Raw genomic sequence first — 22359 nt, 5'->3', positions numbered from 1 at the left:
TGGATCCTGAGGCTGGGCCAAGTTTGGATTCTGAATGGTCTGACATATAGCTGCTAGCCTCAGAGCTGCTTCCCAAGGAAAAATTTATGTTGAAGCAATAAACAGTAAATAAAGTTGGACTGATTCATAAGAAAATGGGGAAAAAGAAACAAGAGGTTCAAGGAAGTTGTCCTAACAGGGTGGAAATATTTAAATGGTTATTAAGAAATGTATGAAAAAAGTGAGCATTGATGGGGACAAAACAGAGGTCTTAAAGAAGCACTGCTGTGGGCTGAATAGACAGACTGGAGACCCTGCTGGTCTCCTAACATTAAGGGGTCCTAAACAAATCTCTATTTACCCTGGTTTGGAGCAATTAAAAAAGCTAGGAAGCAAAGAAACCTTACCTTTAATCACCTTAAGTGATGGACCCATAATCTAATCAATATAAGGTCTGACAAAAGGGTATGGATCCCTTGACCCAACCCAGGCCTTAAACTCCAAGGCCATATGCACACAAATGGCTAAAATCATCAGGAGACAGAGAAGAGACTTTTCTGGAACTCCTTGACATGGGAGCTTCATGTACTGTGATTCTACAACCTGTTGAAATCCTAATGGGGGAGGGGGTACAGTTAGAATGGGAAGATACAGGAATGCAATAGTTGATGGGATTAAGGTGCATGTTTGGATAAGAATCAGAATGTTTGGAAAGTGAACTTTATGTGAAGTGGTGAATCTCCTTTACCTGAATGTATTATGGGCATGGATGTTGTGTCTGACTGGAGAATTCGTCCTCTACCTCATATTGTAAAACAGCAGGCATGTAAATCCACTCTTCCACCAATATAATTGGACATGCTAAATGGGCTCACAGAGTTCATTAATTTGCTGTACAAAAGCCCTGTGTCGAGTGCAGACTGGGCTTATAGCAAAAACTTGTGAGTGCCACCCAACAACAACTGCTGGGATTTTGGACCAGAAAATTTCCATTTGAGAGACAATTACTACTTGCTACTTGACTTTAACTGAGACTGCCTTTATAACTAAAGGACACAAAATAATCCTAAAACCTGAAATATCCAAAAGGTCTTGGGTAATTTCAGAGAAAAGCTCTAATGGGGACGGCAATGCCCAGGAGAGTTCCATAATAAAATGGAAATGTTGCATATAGAATCATGCTACCAGGAGAATGCAAGGAGGTACTCACGAGCAGGCAGCCTCTTTTCACCTAGGGCTGACTTCGGAACCACCTGAGGAGCTGCTGGATCCTATGGCCACTTGGGCCACTTGGGCGGTGCCCTATAAACAGCTTTCTATTGATCAACAAAGAGCTGCTTGGTTTATGGATGGCAATTCCAAGGTGAAGGGACAGCATCCTGTTTGGAAGGCCGCCACTCTGATTGAAGAAGGTAAAAACAAATCAGCTCGATGGGCTGAACTACATGTTTGCACCTATGTTTGGGTTTTTACTGAGTCACGGGAAGTGTCCAAACGGCCTGGCCGTATGGTCAGGCAGATGGGCAATGGAAAACTGGTCTATTAAAGGAATACCTGTATGGGACGTGGCCCTGGGGAAATCACTCTGGGAACCTAAGGGGTATATTAAAGTAGATTATGTTAATGCCCACAAGAAGAACTCCCTTCCAGAACTGGAAGTTGATTGGTACTGGCGAGCAGATATCCTGGTGTACTTGCTTGAGATGGCCACCTGGGTCCATGAAATGAGTGGACACTGGAGGTCTGTAGCAATGCAGAGATGGGCTGAATCTAGATATATTCCTCTTACACTCTGAGACACAAAATGCCAATAAGAACTGTTTTGTCTGCTAAAAAGAGAGACACAGAGGCAGAGGGCTATGCAGCAAATTCCACAGGGGAAAAGTCCTACACATAGCTGTCATGTTGGACTGATGCTTTTAGTCCCTGGAGGCTACAAATGGGTCCTAACAGGTATAGACACTTACTCTGGTATGAGCTTTGCTTATCCCAGAGTAGATGCAAATGTTCAATGTACTATAAAAGGACCAGAACAGAAGATATTGTATCAACGACCATGGAGGCACATTTCTTCAGACCAAGGAACACTTTCATCCTCAGAGCAAAAATATGACAGAAAATTGAAACGGGCAATTGAAATATTTGTTGTCTAAAATGTGAGGAGATAAAGTCATGAAGCCTTCATTAGTGTGTGATCACACTCAACAATAGGGAGGCTAAGTGAGAGTTCCTTCTAGACAGATTCCTCTACTTTTCTGGGAAGAGGGGATGGCAAAGGATGCTTGTACAACTATACTTTTCTCTTTACGGTTAACCTTTTTCGTTTTTCCCGTCACCTCAACTTTCTTCTTTTCTACCTGATGCAATGGTCCTAGGACCAGGGCTGCAACTGTGGGTGCCAGAAGCAGGGATGATTCTTAAGCCCAAACTGTAACTATACTTTTAAATCTTTATGTCAGAATTCCTAAGGGCCTGATGGTGTAGACTATGTCTTACTCCATCTGGTCAAATTGGGCTTGACAGTAAATGCAGTTATATTGCCTGGTGTTTCAGACTGCCTACTAGCTCGGTACCTATGTAACCTTAACCTTATCTTATATGAATGAAATGGACTGAGTGGGAAGTACTTGCTAAACTAGTATTACTAATGGCAATCTGGGCCAGCCCAGTGGCCAAACCAACGGTCTCATTCAAAGATGTTCAAAGGAAATGTCTGAGTATAAATGGAGAGAAGGAGGAATGGCAGTTGAAGGTAAAGGAATGAGTAAATGTGTTATGCAACAAGGGAAATCCAGTATTACCTTGGTGTCTCAAAAGAAGCTTAGAACAAAGACGATATTGTTTCTTGGCTCAGCTGTAGCAGATGCCAGAAAGGGAAAAGCCATATGTTGCTGAGACTACTCCTGCTTTTGGAACCTGACAAGTCTGTAAACCTGAGGAACATTGCTCTGGGACATGTTTTGATCATATGATATCAAGACGACTAGGATAACTGTTAATGTCTGTGTAGGACTCCAGTAATGTGCCAGGATCTTTTGACTCTTATTTTTCAGGTTATATTTACTAATATACTATGATATGTTATAATACAGGCATTGTTAATAAGATTATAATGATGATACTGATAGTGATATATACTGGGAATATGAATTAAAGCCTCCTCAATACGCAATACCAATGGGAAATGATTGGCCTGAGCAAGAGAGCAAATTTCTATGGTAAATAGCTGTGAGAATGTATCATAGGGCACAAATAATAGTAGATCAAGATGGAAAATTAGTAAATGAGTACAAAAATATGAAAATTTGTATAATGGCTTTAGAGGATGAATTACCTGTTTCTCTAAATTTATTCCTATCCCACTCTGGCTCCTCCAAATCTTAGGCATAGTCACACTGTTACTGATGTTGTGTCTATAATATACATGCTATACTAAATACAGATGGCCAGCCATACAAATATGATTGTTTTGTTGTAAGAAAGCCTTGGCCAGAGGCCAGGGGGTAGCTTGTGTAATACAGAATTAACCTTGCCCAAAGAGAGTCTGGCCTTTGCCCTCAGTTACTGGGAAATGAAAGGAGTGTCTTTGTTTGTCTGGAAACTCTGGCCACCAGACAGTCTAACTGTGATTTATGATGGGGGCTTTGGGAAATGTGGTATCAATTTTGCCTTTGGAAAGTGTTGGAGACTACAGGTATATGGGCAGTATATGATGTGCCTCAATAAAAACTCCAGATGCTAAGGGCTTAGAGCTTCCCTGATAAGCAATAATCCCTGTGTTGTTACACACTGATGCCCAGAGAGCAATGTGTTCATGATTCCACAGGAAGAAGATATTAGAAGCTCTCCATTTGGTACCTCTCCTTTATTCTGTCTTATGTACTCCTTCCCTTAGTTGATTTTAAACTGTATCCTTTCCCTGTAATAAACCATAACCATGAGTATACCACCTTTCAATGAGTTCTCTGAATCCATCTTGTGAATTACTGAAACTGAGGGTGGTTTGGGGAAGGCATTGAACTGCAATTGGTGTCAGAAGTGAGGGTAGTCTTGTGGAGTGCTCCAACTTTTTGTTTGGCTCTCACAGTGGCCAAAATTTCTTACACTAAACCATATAAATCTCAAGATAGCTTACCTGAGATCCTTTCTTGCTACCTGGCAAGTTAATTATCAGAGTTTTCCCTCTGATTCCACATACAGGCCTGGAAGGAAAGAGAAACCTGATGAATACTAAATTAGAATGATAGTTGGTTTAAATACATTCAACAACAAAGATCAATCATTGTACTTTATATGTGAACAACTGTTTTAGGAATAAAGTTGTTATAGCTAAAGATTCACCAATTGTTATACAAATTGGGCACTCACTCTAGCTGAGGTTTTTATAATAATGGTTAGTGTAGGGGATTTGAAAAATGCACTGAACATGAAATCAGAATAAATTAGCCACTTTAAAGAAATACTGGCCAAATTATCTTCTTCCTCTAACTTCAACTTTTTCATATCTCTTACAGTTCTAAGAATTCAATGAGATAGCATATTAAAAATGACTAGTATAGTAATATCTATGTTCAAAAGTCTAACACATAAGGCACTCATGAGTTGAGTGAGATGTTTAAACTCTTGCTTCTCAGGAAGTCTATAAGTTTTAAAGTAAGACAGGTCTCTCATAAATCAACAGCAGTGGGGAGAGTTTAGAGAGCTCAGCTGTTAACTGATTCATTGATAATGTGTCAATTTAAAGTAGAAAGGTCTTTCAGAGATCATTGTAAATTTTCAGGCCACTTTTAAACCAAGTGGTTAGATAAGAAACATAAATAGTGGAAACGCATGGGAAACTGGAATAAAAAGTTGAAGGCCTATGGGCTTCCCTGGTGGCGCAGTGGTTGAGAATTTGCCTGCTAATGCAGGGGACACGGGTTCCAGTCCTGGTCTGGGAGGATCCCACATGCTGCGGAGCAACTGGGCCCGTGAGCCACAACTACTGAGCCTGCACGTCTGGAGTCTGTGCTCCGCAACACGAGAGGCCGCGATAGTGAGAGACCCACCCACCGCAATGAAGAGTGGCTCCCGCTTGCCACAATTAGAGAAAGCCCTCGCACAGAGACGAAGACCCAACACAGCAAAAATAAATAAATTAATTAACTCCTACCCCCAACATCTTAAAAAAAAAAAAAAAAGAGTTGAAGGCCTAGATTTCATGAGAGTTTAAATCATGCTCTTCCAATAATTGGCTGTGTTACTTTGACCTGGTAATGATATCATTTCCATCATTTGAAAACAAAAGGACTAGATCAGATTAGTCTATTTCTAAAATTTCACAACTTAGATTGTAAGCCACATAAGAGTCTTTTCCTAAAACTTCTGATTGAGTTTCTTCTTTAATTACTTTAACTCTTTGAAATAACCTAAAATTGTCTTTTATTTTATTGTTTTTTTCTTGTCCTATTCACAAAGTGTTCATAGCTATTTAAAACTTTCCATACGCTTTTCTTTTTAATTGAGATATAGTTGACAAATAACATTGTATTAGTTTTAGGTATACAACATAATTATTTGATATGTGTATAGTTTGTGAAATGATTATCACAATAAGTTAATATCCATCACCACACACAGTACAATTTTTTTCTTGTGATGAGAACTCTTACAATCTACTCTCTTAGAAACTTTCAACTATACAATATTATTAACTATAATCAACATGCTGTACATTACATCCCCAGGATTTATATGTGGAAATTTGTGCCTTTCAACCACCTTCACGCATTTTACCCACGCACCAACCCCTGCCTCCGGCAACCACCAATCTGTTTTCTGTATCTATGAGTTGATTATTTTTAGATTGCATATGTAAGTGAGATCATATAGTATTTGTCTTTCTCTGACCTATTTTACTTAGCACAATGGACTCAAAGTCCATTCATGTTGTCACAAGTAGCAAGATTTTCTTATTTTTATGACTGAATAATGTTCTATAGCATATATATACCTCATTTCCTTTATCCATTTACCCATCAATGGATACTTAGTTGGTTTCCATGTCCTGGCTATTGTAAATAACGCTGCAGTAAAGATGGAGGTGCAGATATCTTTTTGAGATAGGGATTCTGTTTGCTTTGGATAAATACCCAAAGGTCGAATTGCTGGATCATATGACAGTTCTATTTTTAATGTTTAGGAACCTCCATACTTTTTTCCACAGTGGCTGCACTAATGTACACTGCCACCAACAGTGTATGAGGGTTCCCTTTTCTGCATCTCCTCTCCAACACTTGTTATTGTTTTCAATAACAGCCATTCTAATGGGTGTGAGGTGATATCTCATTGTGGTTTTGAGTTGCTTTTCCTGAATTAGTGATGTTGAACATCTTCTGATGTGCCTGTTGGCCATCTGTATGTCTTCTTTGGAAAAATGTCTATTCAGATCCTCTGCCCATTTTTTAATTTTAAAAAAATTGTTGTTTATAGTTTTGAATATTAACCACTTATGGATACATGATTTGCATATATCTTCTGCCATTTGTTAGGGTTTCTTTTCATTTTGTTGATGGTTTCTTTTGCTGTGTAGAATTTTTTAGTTTGATGTAGTCCCATTTGTTTAATTTTGTTTTTGTTTCCTTTGCCTGAGGATACATATCCAGAAAGAGACTGCTAAGACTGATGTGAAAAGTATACTGCCTACATTTTCTTCTAGAAGTTTTATGGTTTCTGGTTTTACATTCAAGTCTTTAATCCATTTTGAGTTAATTTTTGTGTATGGTGTAAGATAGGGTCTAGTTTCATTCTTTTGCATGTGCTATCCAGTTTTCCCAACACAATTTATTGAAGAAACTGTCCTTTCTCCATTGTATGTTCTTTGCTCCTTTGTTGCAAATTAATTGTCCATATATGTATGGGTTTATTTCTGGGCTCTCAATTGTGTTCCATTGATTTATGTCTGTTTTTCTGCCAATACCATGTTGTTTTGATTATTATTGTTTTGTAGTATAATTTGAAATCAGGGAGTGTAATACCTCCACTTTGATCATTTTTCTCAAGATTGCTTTGGCTATCCAGGGTCTTCTGCAGTTCTATACAAATTGTAGGATTTTTTGTTCTATTTCTATCAAAAATGTCATTGGTATTTTGATGGGGACTTCACTGAATCGGTAGGTTGCTTTAGGTAATGTGGATATTTTAACAATGTTAATTTTTGTAACATGAGCATGGACTATCTTTCCATTTCTTTGTGTCTTATTCAATTTCTTTCAACAATGTCTTATAGTTTTCACTTCTTTGGATTAATTTACTACTAGGTATTTTATTCTTTTTGTTTTGATTGTAAAAGGAAATGTTTCCTTAATTTCTCTTTATGCTAGTTCATTCTTAGTGTACAGAAATGCAACAAATTTTTGCATGCTGATTTTGTATCCTACAACTTTACTGCATTCATTATTTCTAATAGTCTTTCTGTAGAATCTTTAGGGTTTTCTATATATAAAATCATGTTATCCACAAATAGTGACAGTATTACTTCTTCCTTTCCAATCTGGATTTTTCTTACCTAATTGCTCTAGCTAGGACTTCAGTACTATGTTGAGTAAGAGTGGCAAAATGGCAAGAGTAGGTATCCTTCTCTTGTTCCAAATGTTAAAGAAAAAATTTTCAGTTTTTTCACCATTCAGTATGATGTTAGCTGTGGGTTTGTCACATATGGCTTTTATTATGTTGATGTATGCTCCTTCATTTTATTGAGTTTTTTTCTTTTTTAATCATAAATGGGTGTTGACTCTTGTCATATGCTGTTTTTTGGGCATCTATTGATATAATCATGATTTTTGTCCTTCATGTTTGTTAATGTGTTGTATCATGTTGATTGATTTGTGTATAATGAACCATCCTTACATCCCTGGAATAAAGCCCATTTGATCATGGTGTATGATCCTTTTAATGTATTGCTGTATTCAGTTTGCTAATGTTTTGTTGAGAATTTTTACATCTATGTCTGTCAGACATACTGGCCTGTAATTTTCTTTTTTGTGTGTTGTTCTTGTCTGGTTTTGGTATTAGGGTAATGTTGGCCTCATAAAAAGAGTTATGAAGTGTTCCCTTCTCTTCTAGTTTTTGGAAGTGTTTGAGAAGAATTGGTATTAAGTCTTTAAATGTTTGGTAGAATTCAGCAATTAAGTTGTCTGGTCCTGGATGTGTTCCTTAGGAGGTTTTTGATTACTGTTTCCATCTCCCTACTAGTGATTGATATATTCAGATTTTCTATTTCACATGATTCAGTCTTGGAAGAATGTGTGATTCTAAGAATTGATCCAGTTCTTCTAGGTTGTCCAATTTGTTGATGCATAGCTTTTCACAGTATTCTCTTATGATCCTTTGTATTTTTGTGATATTGGCTGTAATTTTTCCTTGTTTCTGATTTTATTTATCTACACCTTCTCTTTTTTCTTAGTGAGTCTAGCTAAAGGTTTGTCAATTTTGTTTATCTCTTTAAAGAAACAGTTTCATTGACTTTTTTCCATTGCCTTTTTTAGTCTCTATTTATTTCTGCTCTGATTTTTATTTTCTTCCTTATATTGATTTTAGACTTTGTTCTTTCCCCCCGCCCTAGTTCCTTTAGGTGTAATGTTAGACTGTTTATTTGAGATATTTCTTGTTTCTTAAGGTAGGCCTTATTGCTATAAACATTCCTGTAAGTACTGCTTTTGCTACATCCTACAGATTTTGATATGTTGCATTTTCATTTTATTTGTGTTCAGGTATTTTTTGATTTCTCCTTTTGATTTCATTGAACCAATAGTTGTTCAGTAGCATGTTGTTTAGTCTCCATATATTTGTGATTTTTCCAGCTTTCTTCTTGTATTGATAGTTGATCATGCCATGGCAGTGGAAAAGATGCGTGATATGATTTCAATATTTAAATTCATTGTGACTTCTTTTGTGTTCCAACATATGGTATATTCTTGAAAATGTTCCATGTGCATTTAAGAAGAATATGTAGTCTGCTGCATTTGGATGAAATGATCTGTATAAATATCTTAAGTCCACTGTTTCATTTAAGGACTATGTTTCTTTTTTGACTTTATGTTTGAATGATATATACATTTCTCTGTGAATTCTTCAATTTCTTTCATCAATGTTTTATAGTTTTCAGTGTACAAGTCTTTCAATTTCTTAAATTTATTCCTAGGTATTTTATTCTTTTTGATGCAATTGTAAATGGGATTGTTTTCTTAATTTCTCTTCCTGATAATTTGTTATTAGTGCATAGAAATGTAACTGATTTTTATATATTGATTTTGTACTCTGAAACTTTACTAAATTTATTAGTTTTAACTTTTTTTTTTCTTGGTGAAGTCCGTAGAGTATACTATATATAATATCATGTCATCTGCAAAGAAAGACATTTTACTTCTTCCTTTCTGATTTGGGTGACTTATTTCTTTTCCTTCTCTAATTGCTCTGGCTAGGACTTCCATTACTATCTTGGATAAAAGTGGCAAGAGTGGCTGTCCGTGTCTTGCTCCTAATCTTAGAGGAAAAGTTTTCAGTTTTTTCACCATTGAGTATGTTAGTTGTGGGCTTGTCACATATGGCTTTTATTACATTGAGGTATGTTCCCTCTATACCCACTTTGCTGAGAATTCTCATCACGAATGGATGTTCAATTTTCTCAAATTTTTTTCTGCATCTATGGAGATGATCATATGATTTTTATCCATCATTTTGTTACTGTGGTCTATCATACTCACTGATTTGTGGATGTTGGGAATTTTTCCATATCTTCTAGGCTGTCCAGTTTGTTGGTGTATAATTGTACATAGCAGTCTCTTTGTACACAGTAGATTCTTTGTATTTTTGTGGTATCAGTTGTAACGTCTCCTCTTTCATTTCTATTTATCTGAGTCCTCTTCTTTCTTGATGAGTCTAAGCTAAAGGCTTGTCTATCTTGTTTATCTTTTCAAAGAACCAGGTCTTCATTTCACTGATCATTTCTATTGTCTTTTTAGTCTCTATGTCATTTAAGAAAAATAATACATTTATTTATTTTTGGCTGCATTGGGTCTTCGTTGCTGTGCGTGGGCTTTCTGTAGTTGCGGTGAGCAGGGGCTACTCTTCATTGCAGTGTGCAGGCTTCTCATTGCAGTGGCTTCTCTTGTTGCAGAGCACAGGCCCTAGGCACACAGACTCAGTAGTTGCGGTGAGTGAGCTCAGCAGTTGTGGCTCACGAGCTCTAGGGTACAGGCTCAGTAGTTGTGGCACACGGGCTTACTTGCTCCACGGGGTGTGGGATCCTCCTGGATCAGGGATCAAACCTGTGTCCCCTGCATTGGCAGGCAGGTTCTTAACCACTGGTGCCACCAGAGAAGTCCCTATTTTTTTTTTTTTTTTTTTTTACTCTGGTCTTTGTTATTTCCTTCCTTCAACTACAGGCTTAGTTCTGTTTTATTTTTTAAAAATTCTTTGGAGTGTAACGTTAGGTTGTTTCTTTAAGCTCTTTCTTCTTTCTTAATGTAGGAATTGATTGCTCTGAACTTCCCTCTTAGAACTGCTTTTGCTGCATAAGTTTTGGTATGTTGTATTTCCATTTTCATGTGTCTCAAGATACTTTTTGATTTCTCTTTTGATTTCTCCTTTGACCCACTGGTTGTTTAGTAGCATTTTGTTGAATCTCCATATATTTGTGGATTTTCCAATTTTCTTCTTGTAATTGATTTCTAGTTTCATACTATTATAGTCAGTAAAGATGATTGATATGATTTTAATCTTCTTAAATTTCAAGATTTGTATTGTGGCTTAACGTGATCTATTCTGGAGAATGTTCTATGTGCATTTGAGAAGAATGAGTATTCTGTTGCTTTCCATTTGATCTAAAGTGTCATTTAAGTCCAGTGTTTCCTTACTGATTTTCTGTCTGGATGATCTATCCACTGATGAAAGCGGAGTATTGAAATCTCCAATTATTGTATTTACTGTCTATTTCTCACTTAAGGTATGTTAATACTTGCTTTATATACTTTATATTCATAGGTGCTCCTATGTTGGGTGCATAAATATTTACAAACGTTATATCCTCTGGTTGGATTGATCCCTTTATTATTATACAGTGACCTTCTTTGTCTCTTATATAGTCTTTTGCTTAAGTTTATTTTGTCTCATACAATTATAGCTATCCCAGCTTTCTTTTGTTTTTTATTTGCATGGAGTATCTTTTTCCATCCTTTTACTTTCAATGTGTATGTATCCTTATGTGAGAAGTTAGGCAGCATATAGTGGGGTGCTTTTTTTAAAAAAAATTCATTCAGCTACTGTATATTTTGATTGGAAAATTTATTCATTTACATTTAAAGTAATTATTGATAAGTATGCACTTATTGCCATTTTGTTAACTATTTTCTTGCTGTTTCATAATTCCTTTGTTTCTTTCTCTTGCTCCCTTCCTTTGTGATTTTTTTGGTAGTAGTATGCTTAGATTCCTTTTTGTTTATCTTTGTGTATCTACTATAGGTTTTTGCTATGTGGTTACCATTAAGCTTATGTAAAACATCTTTTATTTATAAATCTATTTTAAGCTGATAACAACTTTTATTTATGTCTATTTTAAGCTTATAACAACTTAAGTTCAAACACGTTCTAAAGCTCTACAGTTTTACTCTTACTATGTTTAATGCTTTTGATGTTGCAATCTGCATCTTTTTGAGTATTCACTAAACAAATTATTGTAGTTATAGTTACTTTTACTACTTTAACCCTTCACACTAGATAAGTGGTCAATCCACCGCCATTACAAGAGTAGATTATTCTAAATTGAACTATGTATTTACCTTTACCAGTGAGGTTTACATTTTCATATGCTTTCCTGTTAGCACTCTTTCATTTCAGCTTAAAGAAGTTCCTTTAACTTTTCTTGTAAGGCCAATCTAGTGGTGCTGAACTCTTTTAGCTTTTGCGTGACTGGAAATTCTTCACCTTTCCTTTAATACTGAAGGACAACTTTCTTGGGTAAAGTATTCTTGATAGACAATTTTTTCACTTCACCACTTTAAATACATCATGTCACTCCCTTCTAGCCTGAAAAGTTTCTGCTAAAGAATCTACTGAAGGTATTATGGAAGTTTCCTTATATATAAGACATTGTTTTTCTTTCTTGCTTTTAAGATTCCTTGTCTTTACAATTTTTGACAATGTAATTGCAATATGTCTTTGTGTGGGTGAGTCTCTTTGGATTCATGTTTACTGAAACTCTCTGGGCTTCCTGGATCTGGATGTCTGTTTCCCAGGTTAGGGACATTTTCAGCCATTAATTATTCCTTTAAATAGGTTTCTGTCCCTTCCTCTTTTCTCTCTGGAATTCACATAAATGTTAATATTATTCTGCTTGATGTTGTCCTGTAAGTCCTGTAAGCTATCTTCACTCTTTTTCTTTCTGTTCCTCTTTCTGGATGAGTTCCATTGCCCTGTCTTCAAGTTCCTCAATCCCTGCTTCTGCATTATCTAGTGCTGTTGAACCCTTGTACTGAAATTTTCAGTTCAGTTATTGTATTCTTCAGGTTTGTGACTTCTGTTTGGCACTTTCTTATAGTCTCTCTTTGTTGAAATTCTTACTTTGTACATGCATTGTTCTCCTGACCTTGGTGAGCACGTTTATGACCATTATTTTGAACTTTTTTTCAGGTAAACCATTTATATCTGTTTCATTAAGGTCTTTTTTTGAGGTTTTGTCTTTTAGGTACAGATTGATACATGCCTCTGGGATCTTTGTAATTTTATGAAGCAAGTTCATTCTAACTGTGCTTATGTCATTTCTTTTTCTACGTATAGTGGTCATAAATTTATCCTTACTTAGAATGATGTTGGGTCTATCTACATTTTTAATTTATCAAGTATTACAAAACATGGAATATATTTTCCAAGAATATAACTATTTTCCAAGGATGTTTCCAAGAATGTTCCAAGTTTTATTAACTCCCTCCACCACAAGGTTAGTGACAAATTAAAATTCAGTCAATACTTTTAATTCCAACTTTTTGGTCATCAAGCCCAGTCCTGTTATGTCTCCAATAATACTTCATCTGCTCTAGGTTGATACCCAAATAGCAGTGTTAATAAAGCTATGGGTATAAACTTCTACCAGTACTGTATGTACATAATAATCATAATACCTAGACCACTATTTCTGTATGTGTTATGTGTGTATGTGTGATATAATTAAAAGCCTTAGTATATAGCCATGAGAAATTATATCTTTTTTCCCCCTCAATCTCTTTGGCCTTTTATTTTGCCAAAAATATGAGATAAGACTTAACAAAAATTCTTTGTTAGTTCCCTGTTCTCTTTGAACGTTTAAAAATTAATTTTGAGGACTTCCCTGGTGGCGCAGTGGTTGAGAGTACGCCTGCCGACGCAGGGGACAGAGGTTCGTGCCCTGGTCCAGGAAGATCCCACATGCCGCGGAGCGGCTGGGCCCGTGAGCCATGGCTGCTGAGCCTGTGCGTCCGGAGCCTGTGGCCTGTGCTCCACAACGGGAGAGGCCACAACAGTGAGAGGCCCACATAACACACAAAAAAAATTAATTTTGAGATGTGTTTTTTCATTTCTAGAACGTCCAGAGTTATTGTAAGAAGAAAGTACTTTTCATTTATATAAACCTTTTTGGTTAATGAAGTATTTTTACAAACACTATTTTACTTAACAGTTTTCAAAAACATAAGCACCATATTCTTAGCATATTCCAAAACTTATTAAATGACCTGTAGTAAGTATTATGGGATAAATGCAACCCAATTCCTTAAGGAGTTTACAAATATTAATACAGATTCACAAAAGCATATAAACAACTACAAGATAGTAGGTGATGACACAAGTTATCCTAAAATACAATGAGCTCAAAATAAAAGAAATAAATTTCTATGGGAGGGTATGAAGTATGTCTTTATGCAAGAGATAGCTCTTGAGTGATTTTATAAAGGAAAATATTTCAACAGGTAGGAAAGTGGGGGAAGGGCAAGAAAAAGAGGATAGTTTTAAGTGGAGGGGAAAAACAAGATAAAAGCACAGAGCCAAAAAAAATAGCACCAAGTACTTTCTGGGTATATTAAGTCCTTCATCTAGTGAGAGCACATTGTACTCAGAGGAGTAATGTGAGATAAGAAGTACCAGTGGGAAGATGTTGCAGTCTGAAAGATTAATAGTTTGCAATGTGTGGTCTCTGTGCCAGCAATATATGCATCATTTGGTAAATTGTCAGAAATGTAAAACGTTCCACACTGCCCTGCTCCTTTCCTCACTGCGACTGACCTACTGAATCAAAAACTATGGGGTGAGATCTACCACTTAGTATCTTACTAAGCTCTCTAGGTGATTTTGTTCCATGGCAAAACTTGAGAACTACTGTGATAAACTATGCTTGAATTTTGGTATTACTATTTATTATCAGTGTAAACTTGCGTTAGTTACTGAGTCTCTTTAATGTAGTTTTCAAAATCTGAGTCGTTGTAGGAATTAATATAATCCTTGACATATAACGTATAGTACAGTGGATACATAATGTACAGTATGGTACTTAATGGATACTTAATAAGTACCTGGCCCTTTTTCTCTTAGAAAGTATATTGTGGTTAGACACTGAAAGTCATAAATTCACGATAAAGAGCTAGAATGTATTCCTAAGGTATCAGGGACCACTGATGGATTCTGTTCAATATAATCAAGCACTACTTGAGGAATAACAGTCTAAAATAAATGGAGAGGGCATAATACAAGATACAAAGAAAAGAAAGTCTGATAATAGAAACACTAAATACAAGTTGAATGATTCCTGGTATATGTTCTGTGATGTATCTGTTTCAGTACCTCATACAGTACTTTGTTTTTTCTAGAGAAATCCTGCTTCCTTTTCTACTGTTTTTTCACTTTTCTTTTTTTGCAGGGAGAAAGGGGGCAACACCTGATTTTTTTCTCTTTTGCTATTAATGATATGGCAATGAGATTGAGAAGACTTGTGAAAAACTTAACATCTAACTAGTGCTTGTTATATGTCATGTGTTTTACTGGCATTTTTACATTACACACAAAACACCCCCTTGAGGTATGTATACAATAGTATATTACCTTCTAGTTTTTTATATGTAAATATAAATTACTGCCAACTTTGACAGATATTACTTGCCTTTCAGCTCTCATTTTTAGATATTTCTATATCTGATACAGAAGATAAATTATTTTTGTAAGCACTATAGTTAGAATAGCAACATTTTATTCAATGAAAGTTTGAGATATATTTGCCTGAATTTATACTTACAAAATAAATCTCAGAAATTAAAAAGGAAATTAGAAATAGAATAATAGGATTTTCGTTTATTTCCTTTGAAAGAATGTTCTAGTTTTCATCTTCTTTACAGATATCAAATGAGGGCTTCCTGGTGGCGCAGTGGTTGAGAGTCCGCCTGCCGATGCAGGGGACGTGGGTTTGTGCCCCGGTCCGGGAGGATCCCACATGCTGCGGAGCGGCTAGGCCCGTGAGCCATGGCTGCTGGGCCTGCGCATCCGGAGTCTGTGCTCCGCAGCGGGAGAGGCCACAGCAGTGAGAGGTCCGCGTACCGCAAAAAAAAAAAAAAAAAAAGATATCAAATGAGAAGATGCATAAACAGCCAGAAATATTCAATATTAAATGGTAATGTAACAGTCGTTTTTTAAAAAATAAAGAATATATTTAAAAATCAGGTGAACTTGGTTAGTGCATAAACTTAAATGATAGACTGAACTGTCATTAATTTCAATATAACTCATCTAATGGAGAGCTATCAGGGGAAAAAAACAAGTACTAAAGACTATGAACCTATTTGCTAATTAATTGTGGGATAATTTAACATAAATTTCTTATTTAAAAACACCTTCTAAAATATATAAAGTATGGTTATCAGAGTGAATTAATTCATTCATTCAGTAAATATTTACTGAGTACTTAACCTGGGCAATAAGCAAACAGTGTTGCCCTAGGGGAGTTTACAGATTTATAGGAAAATATCAGTAAGTATTAAGATAGTTAACTAAGTTATAGGCATATTAATAGCTATAGGAACAACAGGAAGGGCACTTTAGTCTTAGTTGGGGGAGGGCAAGGGATGGTTAGGGAAGGCTTCTAGAAGGAAGGAAAACCTAAGCTGCTACCTGAAGAACAGGTGTTATCAGTTAGAGTGGGAAGAACATTCTAGGCAGGGGAAATGGCATGAACAAAGGACTCGGAAGCTAGAGACAGAACCTGAGGTGTGTAGTAACAATAATGAGGGTAGGTGGGTGGAATGGAGTGAATGTTTGTATCCTCCCCAAATTCATATATTGAAATCCTAACCCTCAATATGATGGTATTAGGAGTTGGGGGCTTGGGGAGGCAATTAGGTCATGAGGGTAGAGCCCTCATGAATGTGATTTAGTGCCCTTAGAGACTCCAAAGAGCGCTATAGAGCACCACACCTGTCACTATGTGAGTTCTTTTCTGTATCCTCAGTAGTGTACAACCTGGAAGAGGGTTCTCATCAGAATCTGACCGTGCTGGGCCCCCTATTCTCAGACTTCTAGCCTCCAGGACTGTGAGAAATAAATTTCTGGTGTTTATAAGCCACCCAGTCTCTGGTTCTTTGTTATAGCAGCCCAAATTAAGACAGTGGGAGATGCTGCTAAATAAACAGCAGAAACAACTTACATAGGTTCTGGAAAATAATCTTAAAGAATTCAGTCTTTATCCATAGAAAAATGAGATACCACTGAAGTTTTAAGCAGAGAAATAACATACTAATATTTGTGTTTTCAAAAGATGTCTCTGGGCTGCAATGTGGAAAACTGATTGAAGAGGTGCAAAGAAAACAGAATGTTGGAATATGAGAGGTGAGTTAGGATGGTTGCAATGGTGATGAAAATAGACAGGTTATAGTTTTTAAATGACTTACAGAGACTTACAGAGTCTTAATTTTTTGTGACTTACAGAGACTATAATGAGACAGTAACCTTTCAATCCTAAAATATATATATTTTTGTAAATTACATAGAGAATAATTCTTTAAAATGGGACATACTTGGATGAAAACTAAGTCCTAGTCTAGATTAATACCAGAAATTTGATATTCTGTGTTAACTTGATCACAATAGGCATGGATATAAAATAATATGAAAAATACCATTTTGTTTCCCTTAAAAATAAATTTTTATTAAGTATTAAATACATACAGTTTGTAATGTATGTATAAAATGTAGACAATAATGAAAAAAACCTACCTATGTACCTACAGTCTAGGTTAAGAAACAGACTATTATATCTTCAAAGACTCTGGGTGCTTTATCCTGATCTCAAGTTCTATTTTTCCTCAGATAACTATTTTCCTGAATTTAAAAATCATTCCCTTACTTATTTCTGTAACACCTTTATTGAGATGTGATTCACGTACTATACAACTCACCCATTAAAGTGAAAAACATTATTTTTAGTGTATTTCAGAGTTGTGCAACCATCACCACAATCAATTTTAGAATATTATATTAACCCCCACCCCACTCCCGCAAAAAAAATCCCATACCTAACAGCAGTCCACATTTTCTCCTAACCCTCAGACCTGAGCAACCACTAATCTACTTTCTGTCTCTATAGATCTGTATATTCTGGACATTTCACATAAATGGAATCATATAACATGTGGCCTTTTGAGATTAGCTTCTTTTGTTTTCAAGGTCCATCCATGTTGGAATATATGTCAGTCATAGTTAACTTAAAAAAATACTTTTGCACATAGGTTTATAGAAATATATTGTTTAGTTTAGCATGTTTTTGATATTTATACAAATGGAATCATGTGGCATATATTCTTATATAACTTGGTTTTTCTCACTCAATGATGTATTTGTGAGATTCCTCCATGTTGACATTCATTTTCACTGCTGTACAATATTCTATTGGATAAATAAAATGTGGTATAGTTATGCATTCTTCTGCTGATGGACATTTTTTGCTTCCATTTGTTGCTATTACAAAAAATCCAGCTATTAACTTTCCTTTACATTTCTCTTGGTATATATGTGTAAGTCTTTCCCTAAGGCAGTGTTCTTCAACTTGCAGGTCAAAACCAATTAGTAGAGTAGGGCACCAACTTAAATATTTGTCTTAAGTAGCATACACACACACACACAAATACAAAAAACAGAAAAGAAAATATCAGAATGCCTTCCTTGTAGTTAGGATAACTATTGTTTCCAAAAACTTGTACCTTCTAAACACATATGTGTCCATATATATGCATATATACATACCCACATACACAGAGCCATACACATACATATGTGTGAGGGTACTGGATTACAATGTGAAGTATATTTTTTAGTATGGCTCATGGTCAAAAAAGTGAAAGCTACTGTTCTAGGGAATATCACCAGATGTGGAGTTTATAAGTCATAATAATAAGCAGATGTACAGCATTACTACATAAAAACAAATCATATTCCATAGTGTACCAATTTATACTCCTATCAGCAGCAGTACTGCTGTCTATCCTGACAAAACTTGATACTGACATAGTTTTTTCTTTTTGTCTTTTGAGTTTAGCATTTGTTTTATTTTTAAAGATTTACTTTTTTAAAAAAATGAGGTAAAATGTATATAACATTATATAAATTTCAGGTGTGCAACATTATAATTCAATATTTGTGTAAACTTCAAAATGATTACCACCATAAATCTAGTTATCATCCATCAACATATAATTGACACCCTTCACCCATTTTGCCCACCCTCAAGTCCCCGTCCCCTCCAGTAACCACCAATCTGTTGTCTTTATCTATGAGTTTGGTTTTGTTTTATTTATTTGCCCGCCCCCATTCATGGGAAATGGAGCCCTCCCTTCTTTTTTTAATTGAAGTATAGTTGATTTACAATGTTGTTAATTTCTCCTGTACAGCAAAGTGATTCCGTTATATATACACACACACACACACACGTTCTTTTTCATATTCTTTTCCACTGTGGTTTATCACAACATATTGAATATAGTTCCCTGTGCTATACAGTAGGACCTTGTTGTTTATCTGTTCTCTATATTATAGTTTGCATCTGCTAATCCCCAACTCCCAACTGATCCCTCCCCCAACCCCCTCCCTCTTGGCAACCACAAGTCTGTTCTCTATGTCCATGAGTCTGTTTCTGTTTCGTAGATAAGTTCATTTGTGTCATATTTTAGATTCCACATATAAGTAAAATCATACAGTATTTGTCTTTCTCCATCTGACTTATTTCACTTAGCATAATACCCTCAAGGTCCATCCATGTTGTCCCAAATGGCATGATTTCCTTCTTTTTTATGGCTGTGTTGTATTCATACATATATACACAAATAAAACACTTTCCTTATCCATTCATTCATTGATGAGCATTTAGGTTGTTTCCATATCTTGGCTATTATAAATAACTGCTTCAGTGAACATAAGGATGCATGTATCTTCTCATACTGTAATTTCATATTCTTCAGATAAACACCCAGAAGTGGATTTTTTTAAACATCGGGATGAACAGATGATAGATAAGTGATAAAGCAACTACAGTAAAGGTTAACCGTAGAATTTAGTTAGAATACATAAAGGTATTCATTGTAAAATTCTTTCAATTTGGTATATGTTTGTTACTTTTCATAATGAAAGCTTGGAGAAAAATTACTTTAACTTAAATTTTCTAAGAGTTTTTTCAAAGCAATGTCATACTGGAAGATTCTTTCATTCTAACCACCATTCATTGACCTCATCCTGTAAACAGCTCTGAAAATACCACCTGCCCTAAGAGGTGCCCACAGAGTTAAGAAAAAGAATTTCATATTTCACCTTGACCAGTTTGGACAAGGATATCCTACTGATTTTCTCTAAATTCCCTGTCTACTATATTTATCCTTATTTCCCACCCTTAGAAAGGTACTGAGACTCTATATATCATTGTTTATTTATGTTTTAGCTTATTATTTTTCTCCTGTAATTTATGTACCTCCATCTGTTTGTGCAGGGTGCCTAAGAATTGTAAACTTCTGGAGGGCAGGTATGGACTTTTTCATATACCATCTAATACAATGTCATGATCATTTATTTATGCACTTAATTCAATTTTTATGAAACAAGGTAAGTTCAGAAAATTGTGCCGTTATAATCTCCACATTATGAAATAAACAAGAAATAAGCCTTACAAATGACTCCATTTTGAAAAAAACATTTTCGGTTTATAGGATAACAACTGGTGTATCTATCTTCATTTTTTTTTTTTTTTTTTGCGGTACGCGGGCCTCTCACTGCTGTGGCCTCTCCCGTTGCGGAGCACAGGCTCCGGACACGCAGGCTCAGCGGCCATGGCTCACGGGCCCAGCCGTTCCGCGGCATGTGGGATCTTCCCGGACCGGGGCACGAACCCGTGTCCCCTGCATCGGCAGGCGGGCTCTCAATCACTGCGCCACCAGGGAAGCCCTATCTTCATTTTTTATCTAAGAAACTTGATAAACTCTTTCACTGGTTCTAAAAGACTAGTGATTTCTTATAAGTTTCGACACAGATAATCATGAAGCTATGTTTTGGCCATTTCAATGCTAATACAAGTTCTTTTACTTTGCACAATACTGAATAAAAGTAGTTATAGTAGGACTCTGCCTTATTCCTAACTTTAAAGAGAAAACTATTAGTCTAACATCTAATTATTAACTATATTTGCTTGATTAGATTAAGGGAGTTCTCTGTTCGAATCCCAGATTGCTAAGAGCTGTTATTCATAAGTGGGTGTTGAATTTAATAAATGCTTTTTTATGAACCCATTGAGAAGACCACATGGCTTTTCTTCTTTACTCTGTTAATAGATGACTCATGATAATCAGTTTTCTAATGTTGAACTATCTTTGTATTCTTGAACTAAATCTATCTTGGTCTTGATGTATCATTTTTTATACATTGCTGGATTTGTTGTGTTAATATTTTATTTTTGAAGTTTTTAATCTACGTTCACCATGACATTAGCCTATAGTTTTCCTTTTTCTACTATCCTTTTCCAGATTTGATAACAGGATTACCCTAGTTTCATAACATGAATTAGGAAACGTTTACATTTCTACTATTCTCAGGAACAGTTTATGTAAGATTGGATCTGTTCCTTGAAAATTGTATAGAATATGCCTATAAAATGAACTAAACTTATTTAAAAAAATAAAGTTCATTTTTTAGAAGAGTTTTAGATTTACAGAAAAATTAAAATAGTATAGAGAGTCCATATATACCCTGCACCCAGCTTCCCCTATACATTATTCATATTTCCTAATGTCCTTTTTCTGTTCGAGGTTCCCATCCAGATTATAATATTATATTTAACTTTCATGTCTCCTCTTGGCTGTGACAATTTCTCAGGCTTTCTTTGGCTATAATGCTTTTGACAGTTTTAGAAGGCAGCTGTGCTCACTACTATACCACTAACGCTCTCTTGACAGTTTTTGAGTACTGGTCAGGTATTTTGTAGAGTGCCCCATTACTGAGTTTGCCTGATATTCTTCACATAATGGAATTTAGGGTGGAAGACCATAGAAGTAAGGTGTTATTTTCATCACATCACAGCAAAGGTCCATGCAATCAACATGATTTATGCATGTTATTAATCTTGATTGCCTAGCTGAGGTAGTTGGGAGATTTCTCCACAGTAAAGTTACTCTTCTCCTCTCCTTTCCATACTGTACACTTTGGAAGGAAGTTATTGTGTGCAGCCCATGCCAAGGAGTGGGGAGTTACGTGTCCCCTCCTCGAGGGTGGAATGTCTACATAAATTATTTGGAAATCTTCTGTAAGAGATCTCTGTCTCTTTTCCCTCACTATTAATTTATTCAATTATTTATTGATATCAGTAAGGACTCTTGAATATTTATTTTATACTTTAGGTTATAATCAAATACTACTTTATTTTGTTGCTCAAACTGTTCTATCTTTGGCCATTAGAAGCTTTGTCAGTTGGCTCCTATGTTCCTGTGACATTCATCCATAATATGGTTTTTAATTTTTTTTTTTGAGCACTTCCTTACTTTCAAGCACTAAAAGATACTCCAGGGTCATTTTGTATATTTCTTGCTCCAGTCCTAGAATCAGCCATTTCTCTGAGGCAAAATTCCGTTTATTGGAAAATGGTATTCAAAACCAAGAACTGAGCCATTAGATATGGTTGCTGTTACTGGGGTGTTGTTTCTTTTAGGTCCTCTCTGTTGACAGAGCAAAGGAATATATATGGGCATGCTAACCTGCATATATATACATATCTACAAATATTTCTATATATCTCATTTGTATCTATATTAAACCTAACATGAATCCATACTGATTTCTCCAACTCTGATCCATTACACCACA

The 22359-nt window shown here is 35.7% G+C and overlaps 1 protein-coding gene across 2 annotated transcripts in view; it reads right to left on the bottom strand.

Annotated features, from left to right (window-relative positions):
• Window positions 1-22359, bottom strand: part of GPHN (gephyrin) — a 619699-nt gene that overhangs the window by 270396 nt on the left and 326944 nt on the right. For both annotated transcript variants that reach the window (XM_029239205.1, XM_029239207.1), the window contains one exon: window positions 4115-4181. In XM_029239205.1, coding sequence (XP_029095038.1) covers window positions 4115-4181 — 67 coding nt within the window. The remainder of the gene's footprint in view (window positions 1-4114; window positions 4182-22359) is intronic.

This window comes from Monodon monoceros, unplaced genomic scaffold, assembly GCF_005190385.1.
Source record: "Monodon monoceros isolate NGI ecotype Baffin Bay Population unplaced genomic scaffold, NGI_Narwhal_1 Super_Scaffold_21, whole genome shotgun sequence".
NCBI lineage: Eukaryota > Metazoa > Chordata > Mammalia > Artiodactyla > Monodontidae > Monodon > Monodon monoceros.
This window is presented reverse-complemented; position numbering and strand designations above follow the sequence as displayed.